Consider the following 22,351-nt stretch of genomic DNA (forward strand, 5'->3'; position numbering starts at 1 on the left):
TTTCTGGCCTGGCTGTGTCCATTTGTAAGTATGGCCTTTTTCGGTGATTTTGTATATTTATTTTGAGCCGGTACACACACCTTTTATATTGTTACTGTATTCTCTTTATGATATGGTGTGAGCTTTGTGCCTGTGTTCTTGCTACTTCCCATCTATTTTGCAATCACCTCTGTACCCTCTTGCTTCATCACCTGCTTGAGAAGTGTGCGTGTAGTAAAGAGGCTCTGTCACCACATTATAAGTGGCCTATCTCCTACATAATATGATCGGCGCTGTAATGTAGATTACAGCAGTGTTTTTTTTATTTAGAAAAACGATCAATTTTGACGGAGTTATGACCTATGTTTGCTTTATGCTAATGAGTTTCTTAATAGACATCTGGGCGTGTTTTATCTTTGACCAAGTGGGCGTTGTGGAGAGAAGTGTATGACGCTGACCAATCAGTGACCAATCAGCGCCATACACTTCTCTCCATTCATTTACACAGCACATAGTGATTCTGTGTTGTTCACTATGTGCAGTCAGATACTCACACACTAACGTTACTAAAGTGCCTTGAGAGTTAATAGACATCTCTTCCAGCCAGGACGGGATGTCTATTCACAATCCCGACACTTCGCTAACGTTTAGTATAGGAGTTAATGACAGCAAGCGTGATTTACAGCGTGATCTGGCAAGATTACGCTTGCTGTGCTGTAAGTCCCACACAAACGTTAGCGAAGTGTCGGGATTGTGAATAGACATCCCGGCCTGGCTGGAAGAGATGTCTATAAACTCTCAAGGCACTTTAGTAACGTTAGTGTGTGTATATCTGACTACACATAGTGAACAACACAGGATCACTGTGCTGTGTAAATGAATGGAGAGAAGTGTATGACGCTGATTGGTCACTTGGCCAAAAAGTAAAACACGCCCAGTTGTCTATTAAGAAACTCATTAGCATAAAGCTAAAATAGGTCATAACTCCGTCAAAATTGATGGTTTTTCTAAATAAAAACCACTGCTGTAATCTACATTACAGCGCCGATCATATTATGTACAAGATAGGGCACTTATAATGTGGTGACAGAGCCTTTTTAAGTGGTTTTTTATTTTTTCCCTTTTTTATATTTCAATTACTGGTGTTAATTCACTAGAATAGTAATGTCCATGTAATCTGGTTATTTTAGCTCTAGAAAAAGTGGGAACATTTTCATTGTTTTATCTGACTTGGCGAAGTGACCTTACAATGCTGTTCCCTCTGTTCCTCAGGGATGTGACCCACCAAATCATAGTGAAACTCGGACAGTTTATGTGGCAAACAGGTTCCCTCAGCATGGCCATTATGTTCCTCAAAAATTTGCAGACAACAGAATAATTTCATCTAAGGTAAGTTCCTTTAAATTGTGTACGTTGTCAGACGTCTGGTCTGTTCAGACTATTATTTGTGAGTTGGAGTACTGAGTAGATGGTGTTAGCATGTGTACAGATTGCATGTTAAGCTCTAAGACTTGTGACTTAGTAAAAATCTATGTAGCTTAGATAGAGGAATGATGAGTCATTAGTGTGTAAAGGTTCAATCCGGTCTATAATTATCTATTTTTAGGCCTACCTGTTCCTGTGGTTAAATAGCGTCTGTCTGAAGTGGCTATATATTGTGCACTGTTTATTCCAGGTATCTGGGTTGGAAACGGAAAAGCAGCATAATTCTATAATAGTATGTAGTACGCAGCTATTAGTCCAGCAAGATGAAAAGAAACTTTTTGTCCACCCCAAATATCTTCTTTGGTGTGTTTTTTTATTTTATTTATTGAAACTAATCTTAATGGTACTGACACTGGTTTGAAATAAAATAAAAATATTTACCATGCGTTACTAACAAACGTCAATTTCACACTAAGGTCAGTTTCCCTTGGCCGTAATGCGAGTGCATTTTAGGTTCCGTATTACGGCTGCAACCTGCTGGAACCCCCCTGGATTTGCTAAACGGAAGTTAGGCCCCATGCACACGAACGTAAAAACGCCCGTAATTACGGGCCCATAGACTTCTATTGGCCACGGGTACCTTCCCGTTTGCTTACGGGAAGTTGCCCGGGCTGTTAAAAAATATGGAACATGTCCTATTTCAGACCGTAATTACGGCACGGGCAGGCCCATAGAAGTCTATGGGGCTCCCGTAATTACGGGTGGCTATGTGTGTGCACCCGTAATTACGGGAGCGTTGCTAGGCGACGTAAATGGATAGTCACTGTCCAGGGTGCTGAAAGAGTTAATTGATCGGCAGTAAGTCTTTCAGCACTCGTGCCAGTGACTACCACTGGAGTTAATAATATTAAAAGTTAACTTACCCAGAACTTCCTGCTTCTTCCTCCAGTCTAGCCTCTCGGGATGACGTTTTATCCCATGTGACCGCTGCAGCCAATCACATGCTGCAGCGGTCACATGGACTGCCGCGTCATCCAGGGAGGTTGGACTGGATGTCAAAAGAGGGACGCATCACCAAGACAACGGCCGTGGTACGTATGATCTTCTTTTACTTTCAATCGCTGCGGAAACTCTGCCCGAAAGGGCTGCCCCTTCTCTCTATCAGTGCTGGATAGAGAGAAGTGGCTGCCGATTAGTGCAGAGAAAACGGGTCCGTAAATACGGGTGGAATACGGGTCGAATACGTGTGACAAAGGACCCGTATTTACGGGAGGAAAAAAATGCTTTCGTGTGCATGGGGCCTTAGATTAAGGGGAAGGCGTCATTCATTTTTTTTATTTTTTTTTTATCATATTGCTTTTAGTATGATAAAAAATACAATTTATTTGTGTTCGTGTGTTCTACTTTTTAGTTTTTTTTTTTTTTTTTTTACTTCTCTATGGGGGCTGCCATTTTTTTTTTTTATCTCTGTATGTGTCGATTAACGACACATACAGAGATGGAATACGGCACATACATCCCCATAGAGAATGGGAACGGGAGCCGTTCCATTCACTGCAGCGTACGCCGTCTGTGTGGGAACGCCGCTCCCACACAGACCAAAACGAAGCTCGTTAGCAGAGCGAATTCCGGTGGCATTTTCTTGTGGACCGGAAGCCGCTGCCGGACAGTGATATGACGACTTCCTGCCGCGGCTTCCGGCCATATGCGAAGGCGCAAGGAATAGGAGGCGGCAGCGGCAGGAGCAGGTAAGTTATGTTTGTGTATGTGATGTGTGTTTTACGTTCATGTATGTCTGTGTTATATGGTCTGATTACACTGTATCTAATCCTCCTATGCTGTGCATTTGTATTACAAAATGGCATCACACAGTGTAGGAGGTTTGAAGATTCAACCCCCTCCTTCTCCTGGCACTAGCCAGAATAAGGGAGGGGGGATTGTGTGAGGACACTAGAGCGAGTGGGTCTCGCCCCAAATTAGTAGCATAAAGCAATGAGGTTGCTTTACCACATTGACCATGCTGCAATTTCGGGAACTACTCCCTCTAGTGACCAGCACATGGAAATGCTATAAATTAGAATCTAATTTATAATATTTCCTGACTTGTGAAAAAATGAAAATGTGTAATCACTCAGATATTAATTGTTTAACTAAAAAAAAAAAAAAAAAAATTCTAGCGACACATTCCCTTTAAGGCTTGGTTCTCATGTTGCAGTCAAAATGCAGTTTTTTTTTTCCCCGAACCGCAGAAAAACTGTGCCATTTCATGACAAAATGGTGCTGTTTTGCTGTAGTTTGCAGCAAAAATGGCATTTTAACCGCAATGTGAGAACCCATCTTCATATATAGTTAAATTGCAGAGTAGCGTGACACAACCCTCCTCTAAGATCATGCTACTTGTTTGGAATTTTGGTTACAACTTTTCATTTCTCCATTTGTGTTTTTTTTTTTTTTATTCTTTTTTTTTCTCCCCACATAGAAAGTGATTATTTTGTACATGCCTGTTTCTTTTTAGTCTACAGAGAAAACCATTTACAAAACAGATAGAAACTGTAGTCCATAAACAATTATGTAAATTTCTATCACAGCTGTAACTTGACAAAATTCTTTGGACGGAACGACTGCAGCATTTACACTAGACTGGAGTAACCAAGAGCAGTCCACAGTCTAGTGTAAACACTGCGGTCGGTTAGTCCACTTTTTACTTTTTATTTTACATGTAATTCTAAAATTTTATTTTTTTATTTGACAAAGATTATCCGTCTGTGGTGCATACGAGCTGAACACAGTCCTCACTGCATGCTTCACGAACGGGCAGAGGATAGAATTTGTGTGTGAGAAGATCTGCTCACACAGACGCGTTGACCCAAAGACTGAATATTGCATTGGCAATGCTGTCAAATTTCTCTGGAAGTTATGCCCAACACTCATCGTTAAATGAGCTAGATTCTTTGCCTCTAAAGTGGCGGCGCACACTTGAGGTCCGGCTAACTTCGCTTTCGCATAGCACACACAGCTCGGTCTTTTTGTTGAAAAAATCCATACAAACCTGTCCACTTTAGCAAGTTTAGTTGCCGTATTGTACTACGTCTCAGCCCTGTTTTCGCTTCAAGATACAAAATGCTCATAAATATGCAAAGGCAACAGTGCATTTGTGTAAATCTCAGCGAAGTCTAATATAAGTAGATTAGTGAAATCTACTAGAACAGTAATTCCTGGTTGCTTGTAGTCTACCTACTGGTTGGCTGAGCGAAGGTGATCGCTGTGGCAAAGAAGCAGCTAAAACCTGATTCGGCACCGCTTTGCAGGGTGGTGAGCCTTTCAGAGCACCACCCTACAGAGTGGCGCGGCATTGTGTGCTTGGCATTGCTAGACACCGGAGCAGAGAGTGGCGCTGTTGTTACTGCCGACCCCTGTCCCAGAAGATTACTGTTTCAATCTCAAACATAAGGTAAAGGAATTTTCCTACAAACACATGTATCCCCTGTGAACAGGATACAGCCACATAAACACACTATAACGTTACTGCAGTGTCCTGACAATGAATATACAGTACATTACCTACAGCCAGGACATGATGTGCATTCAGAATCCTGACCGCTTCTCTGCACGTCTCTGTGATTTTACAGCACAGCACAGTGAGATCTCGCTGTAAATGACAGTTTACAGTGTAATCTCGCGAGACTACGCCTGCTATGCTGTAAATCATAGAGAAGTGACAGGATTTTGAATACACATCACGTCCTGGCTGGAGGTAATGTATATTCATTGTCAGGACACTGCAGTAACGTTATAGTGTGTTTATGTGGCTGCACATAGCCATATAGCTATATCGCTATGTGCTGTGTAAATGAATGGGGAGAAGTGTATGATGCTGATTGGTCACTGATTGGTCAGCATCATACACTCCTCTGTACAACGCCCACTTGGCCATATAGTAAAACACGCCCAGTTGTCCATTGAGAAACTCATTAGCATAAAGCTAAAATAGGTCATAACTCCGTCAAAAATGATCATTTTTCTAAATAAAAAACACTGCTGTAATCTACATTACAACGCTGATCACATCATGTACAATATAGGCCACTTATAATGTGGTGACCGAGCCTCTTTATAGTAGTGTTGCCAATTTTCTCCTTGACTTTAATGGAGAAGAAAAAAAAAACCAAAGGGGCAACAAATCTGAGCTCCTTCTGCAACAAATATTGACATGCGCAGTTCAAAATTGAATTCAATGCAAAACTTTGCGCAGTTTGTGGATGAGATTTGGAGTTTACTGTAATCTGCTGCAGATTTTTACTGCGCAAATGTGCAGCGAAAATCCATAACATCTGTCCCATGTGAACATAAAAGTGGATGATACCCACACAGGCCAGTGTTTTTGTTGTTTTTTTTGTGTGTTTACGGAAACTATTTAAATGTGTGTTTTATTGTCAGAGATCTACATGGTCTTTCATCTTTAGGGCCAGTTCACACAGAGTATTTTGGGGCGGAAAACGCGCCCAAAAAACTTCCGAAAATGCCTCCCATTGATTTCAATGGAAGGCGGAGGCGGTTTTTCCCGCGAGACGGTTTTTGCCGATCTTCGAGCGTTTGCGTCCCTGACTTCCGATTGACATCAATGGGAGGCAGAGAAAGCGTATTTTGTGGCGGTTTTGGCCGCGGAGCTCAATGGCCGCGGGTGAAAAATGCGGCAAACGGCGTGCAGGCAGATCAAAATCATACCTCCTACCCTTAGGCCCTGTTCACACACAGTTTTTTACAGGAGGAAAATTCTGCCTCAAAATTCCGTTTGGGATTTTAAGGCAGATTTTGACCTGGCTTCACGCTGTTTGCCGCGATTTTCGCTGCGTTTTTCGCGCACGCCCAATGAGTGCTATGGGCAAAAAACGCAGCGAAATACGCTTTCGCTGCCTCCCATTGATGTCAAGCGCATGACGCTTTTTACCGTGAGCCGCCTTTTCCGCTCGCGGTAAAAAATTGCCTTCGCCTCCCATTGAAATCAATGGGAGGCATTTTTGGCTGTTTTTTGGCGCGATTTCCGACTCTGTTTCCGCGTCAAAAAACGTGTCAAAAAACTCTGTGTGAACAGGGCCTTACAGAAAATTTTACTGCATACGCAAGTTTGTATAAAAGGGCAAACTATTACCTGGCTATTTTTCAGTGCGTCAGGCCCTGTCCACATCTGCGCTCGGCATTCCGTTGTTCTGCTCCGTCAGAGGAGAACAACATTAAAAAAGTCGGACGCACCGGTTCTGTTGAACAAGGTAGGCAACCAGCGTGGTTTTACTGGAAACAATAGCCTTCTGCATATGTTTCCGGTATTTTTGGCAGAATCTGCGAAAGAGGCCCCTAACGAAGCCTCAAATGCAGATATGAACAGGGCCCTATATGAGTGTTTGCATTAAATATCTGTTGTCCGTTCGGTGCAAAGTGACAAGCAATGGAAACTGAGGAAAATAACCGTTGAAAAGGTAGACTAGGTATAAGTGAAATATTTTAAGCACCATGTGCGTGAAAAACCGTAAAGTATCCATTTCTTAGGATTGATGAACGTGCTATTCATATGTACAATTTTCAGTGCTTATTGAATGTATTTTCCCCATGTAGTACACCGTGCTGAACTTCGTCCCAAAAAACCTGTTTGAACAATTTAGAAGAATAGCCAATTTCTATTTTCTCATCATATTTCTCGTTCAGGTAAGTCATCGCTGACCAAAATGAATGTGGATTTATTCAGAAAATAGTCTTAGATCTAGCAGAAGAGAATAGTTCATTTAAAAATGATCTGGTTACCTGCTTCCATATACACGTGTTTTATATGAATGTATTAGCGGATTTTGAACCGCACCTGAAAGTTGCTTGACTCCGAAAACCCTTGGGTGTTCGCGTATGGATATAGTTTTTTACCACGCCACGCCACCAAATAGTGTAACCCATCATATGTATATCCTGCCTCAAAATAAGTATAATATAAATACTACCGTAACATGATCCGAGTATTACCACCGTACACCAGGTAAATACAGTACTTTCCAGGCGCAGTTAGGGTATGTGCACACGCTAGCTGCCTTTTACGTCTGAAATTACAGACTGTTTTCAGGAGAAAACAGCTGCGTCGTTTCAGACGTAATTGCTCCTCCTCGCATTATGCGAGGCGTCTTTGACGGCCGAACATTTGAGCTGTTCTTCATTGAGTTCAATGAAGAACAGCTCAAATTACGTTTCAAAGAAGTGCCCTGCACTTCTTTGACGAGGCACTCATTTTACGCGTCGTCGTTTGACAGCTGTCAAACGACGACGCGTAAATGACAGGTCGTCTGCACAGTATGTCGGCAAACCCATTCAGATGAATGGGCATATGTTTGCCGACGTATTGTAGCCCTATTTTCAGGCGTAAAACGAGGCACAATACGCCTCGTTTACGTCTGAAAATAGGTCGTGTGAACCCAGCCTAAGCGGGAAAATCACAAACAAATCTAATGACTCATATTTTCTTCTTTGTCATTAAGGTAACAGGTCCGGCATGGGCCTATATGTAGTTACGACCCACAGAGTGAAATCTACACAACTAGGAGCTGGCATAGATTTCCGCTACAATTTCTGCCATAAATTATAGTTAATTTGTCACCCGGCTCGCTTTTTCAAGTGTGTCATGAGCTCCATAAACTGCTCAGTCTAAATGTATTATTTTTTTAACTTTTCTACTAACTAAAACTATTGTGCAAAGGTTAATAAGTTCTACCTTATGTCTTTTTAAATGTACAATTAATGGCCCTTTCACACGTTTTCATTGGTTAGGTTTCCTGAATTATTTTACTATCGCAAAGTAGCGTTCTGTTGGAATAACAAGTTACTATGTTTTTATTCTTTCAGCTTATGATCGATACGCCAACAAGTCCAGTAACCAGTGGACTTCCACTATTTTTTGTCATAACTGTTACAGCCATCAAACAGGTAAATCTGAAAGTGGAATTTACAGATATGCATAGAAGACAAAACTGCTTTAACCCTTTAGTGACCACCAATACTCCTTTTCACGTTCGTCACTAAGGGGCCTTAGGCTAGGCTGACGACGCCTTTTCATGGCGGCCCAGTCTATGTCCGGCATGGGTGTCCCGTGCAGGCTGGAGCCGGGGCTCTGCTGTCTGATGACAACCTGGGCTCCTGCTCCAACGCCTGCGATCAAAGTTTACTTCGATGGTGGCTATTTAACCCATTAAATGCTACCGTCAATAGCGACCGCGGCATTTAACTTGTTTACAGTGGGAGTGAGCTCCCTCTGTCACCCATCGGCGGCCCGCAAATGCAATCGCGGGTCTCCGATGGGGTGTCATGGCAGCCGGGGCCTGATAAGAGCCCCCAGGTCTGTCCTGGGCACATGCCTGTTAGGACGCGCCGGAGGCACGTCCTAATAGATTGCCTGTCGGATTTACACTGACAGGCAATAATGCTCCGGTATACGAAGTATACCAAAGCATTATAGCAGCGATCTGAAGATCGCACAGTAAAGTCCCCTAGTGGGACTAATAAAATAAGTGATAAATGTGAAATAAAGATTATTAATACAAATGTCTGTAAATAAATAAAACCATTTTTCCCATTAAAAAGTGGTTTTATTTATTAAAAGTGTAAAAAATAAATAAAAGAACACAGATATGATATCGCCGCGACCGTAATGACTCAATAAAGTTAATATGTAATTTAAACCGCAAGGTGAACACCGTAAAAAAAAAAACGCAAAAAACGATGGCAAAATTGCTATTTTTTCCATTGCCCCCCAAAAAAGTCATCAATAAGTCCCATGCACCCTAAAACAGTACCAATCAAAACTACGTCTCGTCCCGCAAAAAATCACTACATTGACTGATTGAATAATTTTAGTTCAAAAGTCTTTTTATTGTGCAAAAGTCGTAAAACATAAAAAACCTCTACATATTTGGTATTGTCGTAATTGTACCGACCCATAGAATAAAGGTAACGTGTTATTTACGCCGCACAGTGAATGGCGTCAATTTAAAACGCATAGAACAATGGTGGAATTTCAGGTTTCTTTTCTAATGCCCCCCAAAAAAAGTTAATAAAAGTTAATCAAAAAATTATATGTACCCCAAAATTGTGCCATTAAAAAGTACAACTAATCCTGCAAAAAACAAGCCCTCACAGCTATGTAGACAGAAAAATAAAAAAGTTATAACTCTTTGAATGCGACTATAGAATAACGAATAAAATAGCTTGGTCATTAGGGCCTAAAATAGGCTGGTCACTAAGGGGTTAATGAGTATTCCATGTTTTAGATCTCAAGTTGGTACTACCTTCCTTGCCATCTTTGTGTCTCATTCTGGGTTACCCAGTATGATTTTGCACATTTGTTTCTTGCAGTACAATTATGATTGTGAACCGTTGTGCAAAGATCTAGATAGACAGATTAAAGGGTAACTAAACTTTCAACAAACTTCTGACATGTCATAGTGACATGTCAGAAGTTTTGATCGGTGGGGGTCCGAGCAATAAGACCCCCACCAATTTCTAAAACGAAGTGTCAGAAGTGCTCGTGTAAGCGCTCAGTCGCTTAGTTTCTATTCAGCTTTTTCCAGAAAGCCGTTGTATCGGAGTACTGGGCTCATAGACTTCCTATTGAGCCCGTGCTCCGCTACATTGATTTACGGAAAAAGCCGAACAGAAACTAAGCGGCTGAGTGCTTACACGAGCACTTCTAACGCTTCATTTTAGAAATGGGGGGGGGGGGGGGGAGTCTTATTGCTCGGACCCCCACCGATCAAAACTTCTGACATGTCACTATGACATGTCAGAAGTTTGTTGAACGTTTAGTTACCCTTTAATTTTAGTTGCAATGTTGGCGATTGATGTCAATCAAATTGATCACTTAGACGTAGAAATAATCATTGGCTGTGAGCAGAACTGAACCTATTGCATGCAAAAGAATGCATAACCCACGCATAGTGCAGTCTACTTCAGACCAGAAAAGAATAGCTGTAACAGCACTGAAATAGTCTTGAAATCCGAATGCGTCATCTATTAAATTATCGAATAGTTTTTAACTTGCATTTGATGTTAAAAGTAAGCCGAGAACAGTATAATAACTCTTCTATATGGAAACCTCTTGACCTGGGTTTCTGGTTAGTTGGTCAGAGCTAGCTATAATGTTTGGTTAATTAAAGAGACACTCTAGTGAATTTTCTTTATTGTGGCCCCCGTTTGTACAGTACACCTGGTAAAAGGTAGGGCAGGTCATCCTTTTTAACCGGGCGCTTTGTTACCGAATTAACCCGGCCCCAATTTTGTCTCGTGACTGGCCAATTCCTACAGCGTCTGCTGTGTGGACCGAAGGTCTCTTTCACTGTACATTCCTATGAGACTCTCAATGCATAGGAATTCAGAAGTGACATCCGGTCCACACAGCAGACGCTGTAGGAATCGGCCAGTCACAGTGCGATCGTGGCATTGGGACGGTATAGTTTGGCAACAAAGCACCCGATAAGCGGATGACCTGCCCTACATTTTACCAGGTGTACTGTACAAACTGGGGCCACAATACCAAAAAAAACAATTCACTGGAGTCTCTTTGAATTCCAGAGAGTTCATTATGTGTAGCAACCAAATTATTTTCCCAATTATTTATACGTCTCTACATAGTAACCACCCGACTATTATTCACGCCTTCAAACATTCAGATTTGACGTGTTGACATTCATAATTTCCTGTGTCACTCATGTCAGAAACCACATGAGAACGTAGTGTGAGATGCATATTAGCTGGTATGCTTGGCTTCAGATTCTGCTGTGCTTTTAGGGTTATGAAGACTGGCTGCGGCACAAAGCAGACAATGAAGTCAATGGAGCTCCAGTTTACGTTGTCCGAAGTGGTGGCCTTGTTAAGACCAGATCAAAAAACATCAGGGTATGTATGGGCTGTGTATTTTACCAGACTCCTATACTTTTATTTGTTGTATTTTATCTGCAGAAGAGAAACGTGCATATTTGAAAAAAATAAATTCTTCATGATTACGTTAAACAATTCGTGTGTTTTGTTTTCTCACTTTAGGTCGGTGACATTGTCCGCGTAGCCAAAGATGAAACCTTTCCTGCTGATCTTGTGCTGTTGTCCTCAGACAGAGTTAATGGTTCATGTCATCTGACTACTGCGAGTCTGGATGGAGAGACCAATCTCAAGGCAAGTTGTTGGAGTCACTTTCTGCCATTGTGTTTTCTAGGAGACTGGTTTTATTTTCCATAATGACTTGTAACACATATACATTGTTCATAGGAATAACTCAATAGTTATTTACTTAGGTGGTTACATAAAGAATAATTTTTATGAAGTTGTACGCTTAATATTAAACGACTCGAATACAGAAATATTTCTTTCAAATATTATTTTGATTAGTGTTCTACTTTTATTCACAATACTATAAAGCTACAATTCTATTGTCTAGCTCAGGCTCTGTTCATACTGCATTTGCGGTGTACGTTCTGAGGTACATCTCAGGAGGACTCCTGACATATACTGTACTTCCGACGGAAGGCTGTGACATATACCGCTGTATAGGCATACAGTGGGATATGTGGCCCATAGGATCCTATTGTAAAAAAACAAACCATGTACGGTGACTGAAACAGGAGCTCCCTGCAGCCATTCAGAGCCCAGGCATTCCCAAACGACGTGGGGTTCAGGGGGGAGGAGGGCTAACCGCATGAAAGCAACAGCACATTAATCTACTCACCACTACCATTCATTCCTCCCACATGTTGCTTGAGCCAGATAATCATTGTGCAACATATTGGACACCACTCAAGTGCACCGACCGGGATCTCTCTGCACCGAGCGACCACAGCATAAAGGCTACTGAGCAGCGCTATACAGGCTTTTCATCCTGCATTCAAATCCGTTCATGTTCCTCTCGTTCCTGGACATGCTGCATATCCCCATAGACTCCAGACACTGAGCAGCTACAAAGTCCATGCTGTCATTTCCGGCTGCTGATGGGATCTGAGAGTAGTCTCGTCCGCGCTAGTATTGCGTCTCCTGTAGCTGCTATCCGTGTGTGCAGCCCATCTTTATCAGACAGCACTAGTCTGGGACCTCACCACTGCTAGTACACAATGCCCGCAGCACACGATCTCAAGAAGGCAAGCATCCCACATGGTGCAAGCTCCAGGGATGCTGCTACAACACGAGTGGCAGCATCGCCTCCCCACTCTCCAGAGGCCACAAGGCTGCCACAATGTCTCTCCAAAAAGGCTGATATGACAAGAAGTGTTGCCACCCTGCACTGTAACAATGGAGTTGCAGACTTTCTTGTGATGTATGCACGAAGGGACACGTGCAGTTAAGGGGATTTTATTAGTTATTTAAAGTAACTATTTTCAAAGTTTCTTGTACGTGGAGGCTTCAGGGTTCCGTCAGACCTTTCCGTCAGGGGAACCCACGAACTGAAACCATAGCTTTGCATTTTTTCAATGGTAATGCTTCCATTGCAAATGGTTTCCGTTTGTCTCCGTTCTTTAAGGTTTCCGTTTTTTCTTTTTGGCTGAATAGCATAGTTGGCCGCAACATTGATTCTGCAACAAAACGGAAACCTTACGGAACGGAGACAAACCAAATCCATTTGCAATGGATTTCAATTACCATTGAAATCAATGGTAATGCAAACGGAAAGCTATGGTTTCCGTTTGGTTTTCGTTCATGGTTTCCCCTGATGGAAAGGTCTGACGGAAACCCATGAACAGAACCCTGACGCTGATGTGATCACACCCTAAACAAGATGCACATGCAGTAAAGTCCTCTTCAAGAACCTTATTCTAAAAACCTGTTTTAACAAAAAGGATGCGTGAAAGTGTTGCTGATGGGAAACAATCAGGTCTTTGCTTTAACTTTTAAACCTGCTCTACAAAAAGATAAAATGATATCTGGTTAGTTGCTGATGCAATCTGTTAGAAGAGATTAATGCACGACGGCCTAAAGTTACATTCTTCTATAGTTCTAATACTCTACGTTTCTTTTCAGACACATTTTGCCATTCCAGAAACCGCAGTATTACAGTCCGTTGCCAACCTGGACACGTTAAAAGCAGTCATAGAGTGTCAGCAGCCTGAAGCAGATCTTTACAGGTTTTACAAAGTCTTTTAATGTCAATCATCTGAGATCCTTATATAGTGGGGTTTTTTTTGTTCGGTTTTCCCCTATTTGCGAATTACTATCAGAATGTGTATCAAAGAAATTCCACCACACACATGGTCTGTTTTAGAATACTTACAGGAATGCAGATACATTTTATTAAGAATTACAGCCCCTTTTCCACGTTCAGGGAGAAACCATAAAATGGCTAACATGCTCCGCTTCTTGAAAGGGGCTATTACAGAATAGTGGGGGATTGTACTACAGGAGTCTACAATGCTGGGCATGTCTACATAGACACTGGAACTGTTATTTATGTGTTCTGTAGTCCCTTAAAGGGATATTACGGTTTCAGCAAATAAATGTTATTCTCTGTATAAAGAAAAGTTTTCTATAGGACATGAATTTTCTCTCTCCAGATAACCCCTTTAACTCAAAAGGGATAAGGCTTCTCTCCAGGTCATGTTTTGGAGACACAGGTACAGGACTTATTCAGTTATCAGAGCTTTGTCAAGCCGAGCACCTGTGTAATATCACATGACCATGAACAGAATTCTATCCACTGGAAGTAAACCATGAACGTTCGTATTGACTAATAACAAGCCGAGATCTCGAAAACGGAGGAATTGATACAGAAAGTATTCAGGAACATTGTCTTACTTTTCATTACACAAGATAGCATTTATTTGCTAAAACCAAAATACCCCTTTTAAATATTTCTACTGCACAGACAACGATAAATGTAGCTAGTAAATATCGTACACAAAATATTTATGGTACCTAATATGATGGAAATGTTTACTTAGGTTTGTTGGAAGAATAACCTTGCTGGAACATTCCGAGGATCTTGTGAGGTAATTTTGTTTTAGTGTCTATTGTTTGTTTACTGTAGACGTTGGATGCAGAAGGCCTCGTGCTTAAAAAAACAAAACTGTTCTAATTACTGTTGCAACCAATCGGATCACTGCTTGTAATTTTAAACCTGCCCTGGCAAAATGAAAAAGAGAATCTGATTGGTTACTATGGGATCAGTGATATTTTTTAGTAGCCAAGTAGGCCAGAATGTGTATGATGATTGCACAGGACATAACATATGTAGAATGTTCAATATGAAATGCAAAAACAGAGAAATGTAAAAGAAAAATAGGAGCCAGCTGATCATCAAGGGTGGTGCTGCTGAAATGGATTCTTAGTATTACTTGGCGCCCATTCAGATGAGTGGGCTATCATGTAATATTTGGCTGCACCAAGTCTTCCAAAGCAGGAGCCACTCTTTTTCCAGAGGTTCTCTGCTTTATCTAATGGAGGGGTTTCTGAGCAGATGACTCCTCTTTATGATGTTCATTTGCACTTTTTTTTTTTTTGAGCATTCATTCAGTAGGGGTATTCCAGTTGCCTTGGGCAGTGATCGGCTCTACACGCTGGTTCACAAATATTTAGGGAATGTATACTTACCAGATTTTCTACTTGCTTTGTATGATTTTCTATGCAATTATTTTGTATGACTTTCACTGTCCTAAATGTCTGAACTTACTGTATTGAATTATTGTGTTCTTTTATACTTGCAGTGGATATGTTGTCTACATATCCCAATATTCTGTATTTACTTCCGATGTTTTACAATAAACTTTATTTGTGAATTTAAAAAAAGGGTGTATTCCGGTTACAACAAGTTACCCCCTATCCGTAAGGTAAGGGGTAACTTGCTGATTGGTGAGTGTCCGACAGCTCAGACCCCTAGAGTTTACAAGAATGGGAACCCCGAAGTTGCCCGAACCCCTCGTTTGAACCGAGCGGCAGGTCGCTCATGCTCACTGCCGCTCCATTCAATCTCTATGGGAGCGCCGGTGATAGCCGAGTGCAGTGTTTTGCTTTTTCCAGCGCTGTCATAGAGAATGAATGGAGCGGCAGTGCGCATGAGCGACCTGCCGCTCGGTTCAAATGAGGGGTTCGGGCAACTTCGGGGTCACAGCAGGTTTTTATGTGATTTTTACGTAATTCACAGCACGTTTTTACATTTTTGAATTCTATATAGTTGGGTTTTTGAGGGTTATTGTGATTTTAAAGTGAATGCGGTATATAACACACAAATATATTTATATACACAATTTTTAAATTTTTTAAATTTGTTTATATTGAAGGCCTCTTGGACCAGAAAACCTTTTGCTTCGCGGGGCAAGGTTGAAAAACACAAAGGAAATTTTTGGTACGTTTCTATTAAGTAAAAATAAAATGTTAAGACCCAAATGGTCCTTTTTTCTATGATGGGTTCTTGATGGAGTTTCTTGTGCAAATGGGAAAAGAGCATACACGAAAACATATTTACTATAAAATATGTCTGCTTGAGTTGGTTTCCTGGGTACTCTTGTTCCTTCCCACATCATACTGATGGGTTAATTGACTTCATATGAAATGATCTGTGTCTGATATGGAAAACTAGATTGAGAGCTCTGTTGGGGATATGGACTGATCTGAGTGATAACATTCCACTACAACGTAGCGATTAAGATGGCACTACGTAAGTAGTGAGAAATATTACAAAAATACAAAACATTTTTGGCGTGACGGGACATATGAGATGGCTATCTATTCCGACTCCCCTCTAAACATGCATGCTCTGATCAGCTGGACGCGCATGTTTATATCAATAGGGTGAGGGGGAATAGGGCACTGACAGGTCTTCTCTCCCTGCAGAAAATAAAGAATTGGACATGGTAAGTGTCAGACATCGAGGTACTGTCTGGTTCATCTATCTAATGTGTATGACCAGCTTTTAGTAACCAGTAGATTTTGTCTGTGTTTAGTCTTACATTGCACCTAACATAAGGCACTTAGGCTAGGATCACACAAACACTCACCGGTTTGTTGCAGTTTTTGGCTCCGTTTTTGAGCCAAAGCCAAAAGTGGATCCAAAAGGAAGGTAAGGTATAAAGAAAAGACTGATGCTTCTTCTTTCTTTTGTGCCCACTCCTGTGTTTGGCTAAGAAAAAAAAAAAAAGAGCCAAAACTGCACCAACATCTGCATTAAAACTGCATGTGTGGCCTAAGGTTGACAAATAAAGGGTTAGGTTTAGATACATTAATGTCATTGTAAGAAGGTTACAGACTTTAATTTATCTATTCAGAAACTAAGCTGAATTAAAATAAAGCTCTTATTTCTCCTGGAAAGATAGTTAAGTATACTGTATCATGTTCATTTGATGGTTCTTTTATGCTGAGGGACAGTGACTTAGTGTATGATCTCCCTGTGACATACTTTTATAGCAGGAGACTTACATTTATGAGACACTAGTGTCATGTGTACACCTGTCTTGTGAATGATCTATCAATTGCATTATTTGCTGCTGACAGTTTTTCATAATGTCCAGTTATTTGTTTTAAACCACCTAAGATTACACAATTATCACCTATCTTGTGAATAGGTCATTTTCTTTTTTGGGAATAACACTTTAAAGGGGTTTTCCAGCCAATAAAAATTGGCCTATCAGGATAGGCAATCAATAGCTGATGAATCCCTGCCGATCAGCTGTTCTGAAGCGCCCACGAGCGCTGCTTCCCCTTCATTTCCTCTTGCTCACTGTGAATGTTCAACGCGTGCGCACGCTCTCTTTAGCTGTCAAGATCAGTCTTCTGCCGAACTGGCAAGGGGGGCGTGTCACTGCTACGGACAGTGTCAGCTGGAGAGAGGAGAGTGCACATGACAGTAGCAGTGACACGCCCCCTTGCTAGCTCAGCAGACAAAGTACAAGACTGGTCTCTCTGAGCTTTTACACTGTCCGTAGCAGTGACACGCCCCCTTGCCAGTTCCGCAGAAGATGGATCCTGACAGCTGAAGAGTGAGAGCGTGCGCGAGAGAGCACACTCTTCCCTCCAGGTCTTTCTATATATAACACAGTCTGTATCAGATTGGACATTGTTAAAGCCATAGTAACACTCCCCCTTGCCAGTACAGGCCCCATTGACAGTTCAGGAGGTTATTTAAATATCGGGCGCCAAATATAACGGCACCGATATCTAAATAACGGGGGAGGGTAGAAAAAAAATTGTAAAGTGAGACAGGGTTTGTGCAGCCCTGACAATTACATGCTGCACTCCGCTGCACATGTATGGGCAGGAGAAAGGATCTCTTTAAGCATAAAAAGTAGGTTTTGTTTTTTTTAAATGCAAATTCACCCTTTAAAAATTAAACAGTACATGTATTAAATGTTAACATGTTATACCTGAAGCAGTAGTTTTTTTTTTAAATGTACAATTATATTTATTTTATAGGAGTTGCTGTATATACTGGGATGGAAGCGAAAATGGCACTGAATTACAAGAGTAAATCACAAAAACGATCTGCAGTGGAAAAGTATGACTTTCTATTTTCCCGTAAACAAGCTGATTTTAGTCAAGTTTATTGCATTAGTGTAACAGAAGTAGTAGTCCCCTTTCTGCATTCTACCAATCAGTATTCGAGTGTATGTTTACGCTGCGGAAATACAAAGCAAGTACGCCACGTGTGACTGCACCCTTAGGGTTATCTTGTGTGTTAGCTTGGCTGACAGCGGCTCCTCTGTCTCTGATTCGGCTTACATCAGCATTACGTAGCTTCTTTGTATAGTGCATACATAGAAGCTGCATCGCAATAAAGTAAAGACCTTTTTTAATAAAAAAAACGTTAATTTAACAAATGTTTTTAATCACACTACACATACATTTTATTTAAAAAAAAAAAGCTGTAAAAGTTTACCTAGCTTTTAAATTCAAAATCTCTATACCTTTACTACTCAGAGCTTGTATATTAAGAGTATACTGTATTGTTTTGGGGTATAATAGATTGTATTGGTCAGGTAATCATCATTTGATACATTTCTTTAAATTTACACCGCTATAATAACTTAATCATGCACAAATTGATCAAATGATATGCACCTTCATCCACCAGTTTGACGCTAACCTCATGCAGTTTGGTCTGTTCACATCTGCGCTATGGCTTCTGTTTACAGCAGAAGGCATAACGCAGTGGAGATTTCTGTTATATGACTAGGTTTCTCGTGCATATTTCTTGCTGCCAAAAGGGACGGAAACCTTGATGGAAGGGCCAAACGCAAGTGTGAATGTAGCCTAACACTTTATCTGAGTAACAGGATTCCCTTTTTCGAGGCTCTGTCACCACATTATAAGTGGCCTATCTTCTACATATGTAGTCTCGCGAGATTACACTGTAAACTGTCATTTACAGCGAGACTACGCCTGCTGTGCTGTTAATCAACCACAAACGTTATCGAAGTGTCAGGATTCTGAATACACATCCCGTCCTGGCTGGAGGTAATGTCTATTCATTTTCAGGACACTTGAGTAACGTTAATGTGTGAGTATGTGGCTGCACATAGTGATCTAGCTATATATATGTATAGTGTGTGTGTTATGATTTTATTTATTTGCTTTAATTCCTATACGAATGTATTTATTTTTTACTGCAACTGTCCCAATTATCTGAATGGGGCTTGCAGAGATCCATTCACATGAATAAAACTACTCCGTTCAGATGTATGTAATGGATTTTTCAGCAGAAATTTCTGCAATTCTTTTCCCCTTGTGAATATACCCTAAGCCTAAGATCACTCTTACCAATGATCTGTGCACAGAAGACACAGATTGCGTCTTATCTGCAGGCCATTGAGCCCACTTTGCATCGGGAATCCCTGTGAGGGTGTCAATGATGTCACAGGGTTCCCTAGCAATTGCTCAAATGCAGAAGCATGCTTCTTGATTCGGGAACACAGCGCTCAATATGTTGGGGTTTTTAGTTAAAGGAAACAGATTATTTCCATTCCCTGTCACAGTACAGGATCCAGCTGTTAGTGTGGCAGCCAATCCTGCTGATGGCACTGCGTGCAGAAGCAAACCGCACCAGGGCACGTAAATTAGCAGACTGCTGAGACTGTGATCAGCTTATTAATTTATGTGGGGTGAGGGGGAGGGGTTCAAAAATGGATGACTCGCCACTGTATTTCTTAAACAGCCACTGATTTTGCTCTTACTGTTACAATGTTCAGGGTTTGCGACCAATATCGCTTTCACCATTCCTCAAAGGACCTTCGGGCTCATGACGTTTTTGACTGCACAATCTAATCTTCTGTTCAGGAATCTACAGATCTCCATTTCTTGCTATAATTGTCAAAATTATAATCTGAATGGAATTATGTGGGCTATGCCACAAGTTTGTGGACACCTTTGATAATCGTTTATTTCAGATGTTTCAGCCACACTCATTGCAAACAGCTATGCAATCCCCATACACTAAAATGTTTGTAGTATGGGTCGTACTGAAGAGTTCAGTGACTTCAAATGGAGCTCTCACAAGCTTCCAAGTGCTGAAGCGTGTGGTGCAAAAAAATAATCTTATCTGTTGCAACACTCACTACAGCGTTACAAAATGCCTCTGGAAGTTACAGCCATACAAGAACTCTGCTTCAGGAAATGGGTTTCCATGGTCGGGTAGCTGCACACAAGCCAAAGATATCCATGTGCAACGCCAAGCTTCGGCTGGTGTGGTGTAAAGCACGCTGCCACTGGACTCTGTTCTCTGGAGTGACAAATCATGTTTCACTATCTGAAATCCGATGGACAAATCTGGGTTTTTGCGGAGGTGAGGAAAGCGCTACCTACATGCATAGTTCCTACTGTAAAAATTTGAGGGAGGTGGGATAATGGTCTGGGGCAGTTTCACCGATTTGGGCTAGGCCTCTACAGCATACAAAGACATTTTAGACAGTGGTTTGCTTCCAACTTTGGGCAAGTTCATTTTTCCTGTTTCAGCATGACTGTGCCCCAGTACAAAAAGTGCGGTCCATATAGGCATGGTTTGACGAGTTTGGTGTGTAAGAACTCGAGTGGCCTGCATAGACCCCTGACCTCAACCCCTTTAAAGGGAATGTGTCGCTAGAAATTATTATATATTTATTTTTTTTCAGTTAAACAATTAGTGTTTGAGTGAAGACACATTGTTTTAATGTATTTTTTTTTCACAAGTTCAGGAAATATTATAAATTAAATTCTAATTTATAACATTTCCATGTGCTGGTCACTAGAGGGAGCAGTTGGTAAAGTAACCTCATTGATTTATGCTGAAAATTTGGGGTGGACACACTCTCTCGTGTGCTCACACAATCCCCCCTCCTTTCTTCTGGCTAGTGCCAGGAAAAGGGGGGGTTTGAAGGTTTTCAAACCTCCTACACTGTGTGCCTCAATTTTCTGAGCGACTGCACAGTAGGAGGATTAGATATAGGGCTCAGCAGACCGTATCGCACATGAACATACATGAACATAATACACACATCACATACACGAACATAAATTACCTGCTCCTGCCGCCTCCGCTGGTCTTCGCTCCTTGTGCCTTCACTTCGTTGAACATATGGCCGGAAGCCGCGGCCGGAAGTTGTCGTCTGACTGTCCGGCAGCGGCTTCCGTTCCACGTGAAAATGGCGCCGGGTTTCGCTCTACGAACGAGCTTAGTTTTGGTCTGTGTGTGAGCGGCGCATGTGACATTCCCACACAGACGGTGTACACTTCTGAGAATGGAACGGCTCCCATTCGCATTCTCTATGGGGTTGTATGTGCCGTATTCCATCTCTGTATGCGTCGTTAATCGACATATACAGAGATGAAAAAAAAATGGCAGCCCCCATAGAGAAGTAAAAGTAAGAACACAGTAAAAAGTTTAAAGTCACAATATAATAAAAAAAATCATGACCCCCTTCCCTTTAAGAATTGGAAGCCGATTGTGAGCCAGGCCCTCTCATCCAACATCAGTGCCTAACCTCACAAATTCTCTTTTGGTTGAATAGGCACAAATTCCTGCAGAAGCACTCCGTATTTCCCCCATGGGAAGTCCAACTAGCTCATATAAGTGTAAGGAACTGTTCACATCAGCGTTGAGGGGTTCGATCGGAGGTTTCCGTCTGGTAAACCCCTCAACGGAAAGGCAAACGGATACCTTCGCTTCCATTTGCATCACCATTGATATCAACAGTGACGGAAACCTTGCTAATGGTTTCCGTTTGTCACCATTCCGTTTGCCTCTCCGTTGAGGGGTTCTCCCGACGGAACCCCTCAACGCAAAGCCAACGCTGATGTGAACAGGCCCTAATAGTCAAGCGTCCATATACTCTTGGCCATATTGTGTATGTCATTATCTATAAAACTTTTAGTCGCAGTAAGGCTTTATTTTTTCTAAATATTAATTGCTTTGCTTTTTATTTTTCATTGTTAGTAGATAACATTCTTAATATTTTCATCAATTGATTGGTTTGCACAGGTCCATGAACACCTTCTTGCTTGTGTACCTGATTATTCTCCTATTTGAAGCGATTCTCAGCACAATCTTGAAATATGCATGGCAAGCAGAAGAAAAATGGGATGAACCATCGTACAACCAAAAAACAGAACATGACAGAAATAGCAGTAAGGTATGTTAAGAAAAAGATATATATTACATGTTTACGTGCATTTTCATGAGACTGAATTTTAAATTGGACTCTCTTTAAGATGCTCTTAAGGGAGTAACTTAGTTGGCATTTGGAGCACCAACTATGTAGTTTTTCGAACCATGTCCCCCCTCCTGCATTTGGACCAGAAAGCAGAAAGAATTATCCAAAAAGGAGCAGAGAGCTTTCATTATTAGGCCATATTCACTCTACAGCGATTCCCGGCCATGTGACGGCTGTTTTTTGAACGGCCGCAGTAGAAACAATAGACCCCAAATGGGGCTATTCACACGCCCGATTTTTGGACGGCCCGGTAAACCGGGCCATCAAAAGAT

The 22,351-nt window shown here is 41.4% G+C and overlaps 1 protein-coding gene across 2 annotated transcripts in view; it reads left to right on the plus strand.

Moving 5' to 3' along the window:
• The window catches only part of ATP11B (ATPase phospholipid transporting 11B (putative)), a 178,029-nt gene that overhangs the window by 38,473 nt on the left and 117,205 nt on the right, over positions 1–22,351 (plus strand). For both annotated transcript variants that reach the window (XM_075861675.1, XM_075861674.1), the window contains exons 2-11: positions 1,252–1,368; positions 7,015–7,104; positions 8,281–8,361; positions 11,218–11,325; positions 11,470–11,598; positions 13,432–13,535; positions 14,349–14,396; positions 15,684–15,748; positions 17,812–17,893; positions 21,848–21,998. In XM_075861675.1, the coding sequence (XP_075717790.1) occupies positions 1,252–1,368; positions 7,015–7,104; positions 8,281–8,361; positions 11,218–11,325; positions 11,470–11,598; positions 13,432–13,535; positions 14,349–14,396; positions 15,684–15,748; positions 17,812–17,893; positions 21,848–21,998 (975 nt within the window). The remainder of the gene's footprint in view (positions 1–1,251; positions 1,369–7,014; positions 7,105–8,280; positions 8,362–11,217; positions 11,326–11,469; positions 11,599–13,431; positions 13,536–14,348; positions 14,397–15,683; positions 15,749–17,811; positions 17,894–21,847; positions 21,999–22,351) is intronic.

This window comes from Rhinoderma darwinii, chromosome 4 (genome assembly GCF_050947455.1).
Source record: "Rhinoderma darwinii isolate aRhiDar2 chromosome 4, aRhiDar2.hap1, whole genome shotgun sequence".
Taxonomy (NCBI): Eukaryota; Metazoa; Chordata; class Amphibia; order Anura; family Rhinodermatidae; genus Rhinoderma; species Rhinoderma darwinii.